This window comes from Leptonychotes weddellii, chromosome X (genome assembly GCF_054177405.1).
Source record: "Leptonychotes weddellii isolate Sample4059 chromosome X, ASM5417740v2, whole genome shotgun sequence".
NCBI classification, from domain to species: Eukaryota; Metazoa; Chordata; class Mammalia; order Carnivora; family Phocidae; genus Leptonychotes; species Leptonychotes weddellii.
This window is the reverse complement of record NC_138385.1, coordinates 34,593,341-34,602,339: the sequence shown is the minus strand read 5'-3', so window position 1 is coordinate 34,602,339 and position 8,999 is coordinate 34,593,341. Positions and strand designations below refer to the sequence as shown.

Below are 8,999 nucleotides of genomic sequence, written 5' to 3'. Positions count from 1 at the left end.
GCATAGTAACCTACGGAGAAAATACTTGGAGATGAGCTATTTCTCAAATCAAAAAAGTCAGAGTTTTCCAGATTCCCTCACCATATTACATAGTTTCTCAGAACGTAATCCAACTGGATGACGCTCTTTGACTTCATACAGAAATGCCTTTGTTTCTAGTTACACTTTTATTTTTTGTTGTTGTTGTTTTTTTTAAAGATTTTATTTATTTATTTGAGAGAGAGAGAGAATGAGAGAGAGCACATGAGAGGGGGGAGGGTCAGAGGGAGAAGCAGACTCCCTGCCGAGCAGGGAGCCCGATGCGGGACTCGATCCCGGGACTCCAGGATCATGACCTGAGCCGAAGGCAGTCGCTTAACCAACTGAGCCACCCAGGCGCCCTCTAGTTACACTTTTATGACCTCCGCTTTCATGGAGGGCTGCAGTAATGGTTTACCCAGGTCCACACAAAGTATAATAATGCCCTCTGTCATTAAAACCAAATTTCGAGGGTGTTGTAGATTCACATGCAATTGTAGGAAATGATACCCAGAAATCCTGTATACCCATTTCCCAGTTTTCCCAACGCTCCCAACCAGAGTTCTCCCAAACTATGGTTTTCTTGCAAAACTAGGGTAATGCAAGAGGCACGATATGGCCCTTCATGCAGTCAAGATACTAAACCATCCTGTCACCACAAGGCTCCTTCCTGTTGTAACCACACCCACACTTCTCGCTCTGTGTAGTTTCCTTAGCTTGCCTTTGTCTGGTTTGGGTGTCTCGCTGATACTGGCCTTGTAAAATGTAAAATGCATTGGAACATATCCCCGCCTCGTCTCTGTTCTGGAAAAGATGATGCACAATTGGTGTTCATTCCTCAAGTGTTTGGTAGAGCTCTCCAGTGAAGCTGTTTTCGGGTCAGTCTTCCTAGAGGCTTATCAGTTTTTTTCAAGATTTTTTCCAGTTTATTTACTTAAGTAATTTCTACACCCAACATGGGGCTCAAACCCACGACGCCACGATCAAGAGCCGCTGAGCCAGCCAGGTGCCCCGAGGCTTACCAGTTTTTTCATTCCCCTCACCCCAAGAGCCAGCTTTGTGTTTCATTGGTTTATCGCTATTGTTTTCCTGTTTTCGGTTTCACTGACTTCTGCTCTTACGGTTATTTTCTTCTGCTTACTTTGGGTTTATTTTGCCCATTTTCTACTTTACCAGTGTAGGAACTGAGATTATTGATACTGATTTTTTTTTTTGCCTTTTTTTAAGGTTATTTATTTATTTATTTATTTGAGATAGCGAGAGCATGAGCAGGAGGGAGGGGCAGAGGGAGAAGGAGACCAGACTCCCCGCTGAGCAGAGAGCCCCCCGGGATCCAGGATCCCCGGGATCATGACCTGAGCCAAAGGCAGACACTTAACCAATAAGGCATCCCTTATTGATATTGATTATTGAGAAAACAGTGCACTTTTTTTTTTTTTGAAAACAATGCACTTTTAATGTAAGGATCCCTAGTATAAAATACTTCTTGAATTCGGTGCCTGAAGGCTTATCTCCAGATATCCCTAACTAATGTGTTTTCCTTGTCGTTCTGGCTACCAGGAATCTCAGCCTCCCTGTTCTCATTGGTTTCTGGCTTGATTTTTACCGTTTGCTCTTATTTTTCTTGCTTTACAATATAAACTAACCCCATTCTTTTTAAAATTAACTGTTACTTGGATTGGAAAGGGAGAAATATTAAATGATTCTCTCCTATATCAGCTGCTTCTGGCAATGGAATTACCTCCTGTTGCAGTTTTCCTCTTGATCAGTAGGAGTTATCAACTATTCTGACCTACTCCGGATCGATACACACTACATACTGTACACGCACATCCACAGATAACCCCCGCCTCCCCCGCAGGATTCATTTGGGAAGTGGTGTTGCTTTGAGGTGTCATGGAGGTTATGATTTTTTTAATCCTAAATTATTCTTGGTAAGGATCCAAGCGTGGATACTAAAACTTTCATTTTATGGTAAAGTATAGCCCTACTCCATAATTAATTTCCTGTGGAATATTTTTTAAACAAGACTTACTAATTGGACAGAATACAGTTAGCATAAAAGGGAGGCAAGGACCACATCTGTTTTATTCTCCATGCGTCTCTGACACTTAGCACAGTGACTGGCATATGAACATGGACTGTTTGTTGAGTGAAGTGCCAATATGGTAGATGTGCTGGCTTCCGTAGAAGCCTTCACTATAGAACAGTAGTGATTCATTCCGTACGTGATCCTTCTGCTTTTGTTCTATGTGAATTGTGACAGTCACAGATTTTGTATCAAATTTGCATTCACATGTCCTATTCCTGTATCTAATGAGATACAGGCAGCTCGCTGAAATTATGTTCCAGTTACTTGTAAGTGTTTTAGCCAATCTTCATGCCACGTCACTTGTAAAAGTAGCTAATACTTCTGTGGCACACTGTAGTAAACTGAGGCAGTAAACTGCTTCTGGTACAGGGGACCTCCCAAAGGGAGGGGACCAGCGTTCGCATGACCCCCACTAGTCTATAACCCGTGAACATAGGGAAGCTGTACTTTTTAGACCTTACTGTCCGTAGAAATGTAGTGTAGTGCTTTAAATCACTTGTTTTCTTGTGGGGCCTGGGTGGCTCAGTTGGTTAAGTGTCTGCCTTCGCCTCAGGTCATGATCCCGGGGTCTGGAGTCTGGAATGGAGTCCCGGCTTCCCGCTGAGCAGGGAGTCAGCTTCTCCCTCTGCCCCTCCCCCCCCCCCAGTGCTCTCTCACTCACTCTCAAATAAATAAATAAAATCTTAAAAAAAATTTTTTTTTTTAAATAAAATCTCTTGGTTTTTTTTTCTGCTTTCCTTCCTTTCTCGTTGTAGTGTGGAGATTGGAGAAAGCGTACGTGGAGAGGATGTCTACATTGTTCAGAGTGGTTGTGGCGAAATCAATGACAATCTAATGGAGCTTTTGATCATGATTAATGCCTGCAAGATTGCCTCAGCCAGCCGGGTTACTGCAGTCATCCCATGCTTCCCTTATGCCCGACAGGATAAGAAGGATAAGGTGGGAGCAGAATCTCCTTTAAAAAAAAAAAAACAAAAAACAAAAAAACTTTTTTTTTTTTAATCAGAAGCAGCACTTGCCCAAAGTCACAAAAATTCCTTAATCCTCAGACCCATATTTAGAGGGTATATTACTTTTTTTTTTTTTTTATCACATTCTCGTAGGTATCAGCCAGTGTTCAAAAACAATTGACACGGGGTTGGTTTATATAAATCAACTCATTTGTAGTCTGTATTTGTTCTAGTCATACATATGTGACTTTCAGTTAGCTCACTGCGACTTTTTAATTGTGTCAGTAGGACTAAGCACCAGCTACCGTGGAGTAGAATATTTTTTAAACTCAGGTAGATCCTCTGGGACCCTCTTGGGGTTCCAACTGTGATCTCTTCATAAAACTTGAAGTCGGTTACATGAAGGCTTAGTCTCATTATAAACACACATCTCACCTCATTTATCTGGGATTTTAGAGGCCAAGGTAATATACATAAAACTTTGCAGGACTATTGTAATAATCGGTGCTCAAATTTTGCATACAGTGTCTGGGAGAAGGCCAGATACTTTTATTCTGAGAGTACAGTGCTCCTCCAGAATATAAAGGCCTTTGCTACTTTATAGTGCAGCCAGGTGTATTTGCCTGTTATTTAAAGAGGTTGAAGTTGCCGGAAGGTCGACCTCCAGATGAGTAGGTGAGTGGCATAATTTACAAAATAAACTATAATTTCCATTCTGTGATCTTTAAATTTCGACATGTTAGATGTCATACAGGTTTGAGTATGTGTTAAAAGAGATTTTAATAATTTTTGTGAAAAAGATTTCTTTTAAGTCTGCCTAGTTTAAATCACTGAGCATTGCAACACTCAGGCTGAAACTATGTACATTAAGTTAAGAAAACAAAAGGTAGGAAGGTATTTTTCTCTTCTGAAAGCCGTATCCTGATTTGGAAAAGTGATATTCCACTTACTATTCATGCTAGATTGTGATCTACTCACGGAGTCAACGGCCATGGCACTTTCTGTGAATTTCCTGGCAGCACGGTGCCTTAAACATAGTAAGTGCACAATAAAGGAATGCTTCTCGAGCAAATGAATTGTTTCTCAAAATGGCATTTTGGTTTTTTTGTTCTTCTTTCCTCCCCCTCTATTTAGAGCCGGGCTCCAATCTCAGCCAAGCTGGTGGCAAATATGCTCTCTGTAGCAGGCGCGGATCATATTATCACCATGGACCTGCATGCTTCTCAGATTCAGGTATCTGGAAGCTAAATATTGGGCATTAGAAAGGGGTGGGAGAGGAGAGAGCTGATAATGCTGGAGACTGGAGAGAAGCAAAAACCTGTGCAAATACAGCTCAGATAAACTAGACGTTGACAGCACTGTAAGCACCCTCACTTTAAGCATAGTTCCTGATCTGAGTCTTTGGGGTGGTTGGATAAGGGAGGCAGTCTGGAATTCTGAGAAGAGCATGGGCTTTGGGTTCAGACCTAGTCTGAATACTGGCTCTGACGCTCAGCAGCTTTGTAACTTTGGGCAGGTTATTTAACTGCTCTGAACACACACTGCATTGTTGTTGTGAGTGCGAAATTTATGGTAGAACACGTGGCCCAGGACAGGTGCTCCATTAATAGGAACTGTTAGTGTCATCGTTAAGTTGAGAGCCGCAGCTGTCGGAACCTACTTTGTAGCATAAACCCAGAGAAAGCGGAGCAGAATACTGCCTTATATTCTGTACTATTTAAAGGGGCTTTCACATCCTCATTGGAGGCTTGTGGCAATCCAATGAGGTACCTGGGGTAGGTGATTCTACCCATTTTATAGAAGAGGAACAGATCTAATCTATAGCAGCTAGTATTAGACTTACTCTCTGTGACCATTTATTATAAATACATTCCACTAGGTTTACGTATCAAAGCATGTCTAACTGGTTTAGCAGTTAGCTCTTGCTCCCTAACGAACCAGCCCAACATTTGGTGCCATAAGGCAGTATGACCTCACGGGTCTGCACACTGACTGGGCTGTTCTGGTATCAGCTGAACTTGGCCGTTCTTGCCAAGGGCTCACTCATGTTCCTGTGGTCAGTTGTGGGTTAGCCGAGGGCAGGCTTTGCCCCTCTCGGCTGGACTCCCTTGTGCCGCCCAGGTTTGAGGAAGGAGGAAGCCATTTTTAGTCTGCTCCAGCGGGCATGCCTTCTGATCAGTCAGAATGTTACAGGAAGGTATTCTTCGGGCAAGTTATTAGCCTCTTTGTATTGGTCATTTATAAATGGAAGTGCAGAAAAACAAAGCAAACGTGACTCAGCTTCTTTCTACAGGGCTTTTTTGATATCCCAGTGGACAATTTGTATGCAGAGCCAGCTGTGCTGAAGTGGATAAGGGAGAACATCTCTGAGTGGAGGAACTGTACGATTGTCTCACCTGATGCTGGTGGAGCAAAGAGGTATGGCCGGAATGCATATTATTCTCAAAGTACTGGGGAAATCTTTCAGACAGCTGTGTCAGAAAGTGATAGTTTTCTTTTTTTTTTTTCAAGATTTTATTTATTTATTTGAGAGAGAGAGAGAGAGATAGCAAGAGAGAGCACAGGCAGGGGAGAGAGGGAGAAGCAGGCTCCTTGCTGAGCAGAGAGCCCGAGCTGGGGCTCGATCCCAGGACCCTGGGATCATGACCTGAGCCGAAGGCAGACGCTTAACTGACTGAGCCCCTCCAGGCGCCCCAGAAAGTGATATTTTTCTAGCAGGTGACAGTTTTTAAGTACGGCTGACCCTTGAACAACATGGGGGTTTGGGGCATCGGCCCCCCCCCCCATGCAGTCAAAAATCCACATAGAACTTTTGACCACACCAAAACTTAACTATTGGTAGCCAAATGTTAACTGGAAGCATTCCCAATAACATAAACAGCCGATTAACCATGTTGTATTTTATGTGTATTAAATACTATATTACAAGAAAGCAAGCTAGAGAAAAAATGTTGCTGAGAAAATACATTCACAGTACTATACTGCATCAAGAAAAAATCGGCTCATAAGTGGACCTGCACGGTTCACACACGTGTCTTCCAAGGGTCAGCTCTACTTCAGAATGGGTGGAACCGGGACACGGGCTGGACATAGTTTTACTAACCCTCTTTTACTGGCCTGAGTCACTGTCTGAAAGGCAGGACAGCACAGAGGGGGCCCTTAAGTAGCTACCGTGTTGTAGGCTTGACTGAAACCCATGAGTCACGGGGCACTGCAGAGCTAGCCACACCGCTGTGAAGCGATCCGGACTGGTGGGAAATTTGGAGTTCTAATGAATGGCACCCGCTTTCGAACTACATGCTATTAGCGGACAAGTAGGCCTTTTCCACACCTCGTGATGCCAGTGGTTAGACCGTCTTCATTCTGGCGTTAAGATATTAAGCAGGAAGGAAAATAAAGTGGAGTAACTTTATTTAAAACCAGGACCTTAACACTTTAAACAAACTGATTGCCAAGGATTGCCAGTTTCAGTGCTTTACGGCTCACGTGGTGCAGACTAAGAGCTCTTGACTTCCTTAGTGGATCACTCATTAGTAATGCATTCAAAAGGATGACACATGTTCTTCTTGTTGTGGAAATAGAATGAAGAGGCTACAAAACACAGATGATTAGGAAAAGCTAATTCAGATCTTTCTAAAGGCCATTCAAATCTTCAAAGACTGTTTCTCAACAACCTCATTATTTCAGTAACTTCAACAGAACGGCTAAGCTGAGAACTTGGGTTCCGTTATCCAGCCAGATGCATGGCTTTGTGAGTCCCACGTAATCGCTAGTTATCATCTGTAAAAGCAGCCAAGCCTAAAAAGCATCTCCCTAATGGTAGTTGCCAAACTTGTCTTAACTTGTTGGCCAGTGTTTTCCCATCTTGCCATGGGACTTAGTGTTTGAAATAAGTAATCAAGCAAGATTTTCTTTCCAAATTTGGGTACAGGAAAACTGCCTTCAGTAGGTGACTTATGGCTTCGTTACTATTTTGTGTGTGTGTTGATAATTTTCTTAACAGCGGTAGAGTATTTTCAGAGTGAGTGGCTGTTATCACTTCTGTCTTGGCAGGGTTTTCGGAGTAAGTGGAGATCCCTGTGTGCTGGTGACTTGCACAGAGTTCTCCCCTCAAAGGTATAGGGAGTGACTTCCCAGCCCTTCTGCTTTGTCGGTCATTGAGTTTGTTGGCCATCGAGTCTGGACGGTGGGGGACGCTTGAGCTAATTGGATCGTGCGTTTGTCTTGGATTAAGTAAATGTTCCAAGCAGATGGGTTATTCTTGACGTCCTCTGCCCACACCGTAGTCATGGAGAGGAGAGCACAGGGTGTGGTTCATCTAGGTCAGGGTACATGAGCCGTCCAGGTTGTGGTTTGGATCTTCTGTGTTCTCTATGACAGGGTCATACGTTCTCCCCTGTCTGGCACAACCTCCGTCACGTGACCATAGTCAAAGCGCAAACCGGGCATAATGCTCTGGTTGGATCAGTGCTGCATTTAAAAAAACAAGACCCAAAGCACAGGCTTCTTCATGCACGGGGAGGACGGCTCAGCGGAGCAGGGGCCTACACATCATTTACACTGAGCAGCATGCTGTCGTTTACACTGAGTCGATTTCTGGTTGAGTGAGTTATGTGGGACTTGGTCATCAGAGATCGGTCTTCCCGTCCCACCTTCTAGTTCAGTTTGTATTACTGTGTAATAGCAAAATGAGACTGACTTTTTGACTTGGAGATACTTCGGGCTGTGCGGCCAGATGTCCAGTTTTCCTGGTTAATTGGTATAACTTTCTTTCTAGCGCTCCTAAAAGGAACTTCCAAGCTTGGTGTCCAGGTACAGTTGACATTGACAGTTGATGGAGCACTGAGGGGAGTGTGGTGAGAGCACAGGCATTCTGACTCCTCTCCCGCCAGGTTCAGGTTCACTTCTCACAACATCCGCATGTCAAATTGGGCCAATCTGTGCACTCGCGGCCTTAGTTAATGACGTCTTCTCTCTCTCCCCCTTCTGCTGCCAATCTCTTAAATGAACGTGCCTTCGCATCCTACTGCTTCCTGGGACTGGTGAGGCATCTGGCTATCCCCCGCTCGCTGTAAACCAGAATTAATTATAATCGAAGTCTGACTAATACGCTCATAAACTGCTCTCAGGATATGGAGGCATTAGTCTGTAAAACCCACTCTGTGCTGTTGGCCTCTGAGAAGTCAATCAATGAGAGCTGTTTTCTTCTAGCCCTGGGAACAGTTTGGTTTCAAAGAGTGCTCCCCCCCCCCCACCTCCCCGCCGGAAAGCAAGCCCATGGTTTAGTCCCTGTCTTTCGTCCTTAGGTTTTAACTGCGAACACCCTGTTTTGCAGAGTGACCTCCATTGCGGACCGGTTGAACGTGGACTTCGCTCTGATTCACAAAGAGCGGAAGAAGGCCAACGAAGTAGACCGCATGGTGCTGGTGGGAGACGTGAAGGACCGGGTGGCCATCCTGGTGGACGACATGGCTGACACGTGTGGCACAATCTGCCATGCGGCCGACAAGTGAGTGCGGAGAGGTGGGGCCGGTGGTTAGAAGGGGAACATAGCTAGCTGCTGTCTCAGTGCCTTACGCCTACGGATTCTTTGTGGAAGTAAGTCGAGCGGGCTGGTAACTAGCTTTGGGAGTTTTTATCACCCAAGGCTTTTGAATTGCAGTATGCAAACACTGATGGATATTTTCTTTTTTCCCCCAGATCTCCTGAGTTTTATTATGCTAAACCATATAGAGCATAAAATTTGCCGTTTTGACTAGTAGGTATACGATTCAGTGGCATTAGGTACATTGGCAGTGCCATGCAACGGTCACCACTGTATTTATTTCCAAAATGTTTTGACCACTCTGAATACTCGACTTTTGTTAGTTTTTTTTTTAAAGATTTTATTTATTTATTTGAGAGAGAGAATGAGAGAGAGAGAGCATGAGAGGCGGGAG

The 8,999-nt window shown here is 44.1% G+C and overlaps 1 protein-coding gene across 1 annotated transcript in view; it reads left to right on the top strand.

Moving 5' to 3' along the window:
- Nucleotides 1–8,999, top strand: part of PRPS1 (phosphoribosyl pyrophosphate synthetase 1) — an 18,370-nt gene that overhangs the window by 5,772 nt on the left and 3,599 nt on the right. The window contains exons 2-5 of the mRNA XM_081808448.1: nucleotides 2,866–3,049; nucleotides 4,195–4,293; nucleotides 5,354–5,478; nucleotides 8,396–8,569. Coding sequence (XP_081664574.1) covers nucleotides 2,866–3,049; nucleotides 4,195–4,293; nucleotides 5,354–5,478; nucleotides 8,396–8,569 — 582 coding nt within the window. The remainder of the gene's footprint in view (nucleotides 1–2,865; nucleotides 3,050–4,194; nucleotides 4,294–5,353; nucleotides 5,479–8,395; nucleotides 8,570–8,999) is intronic.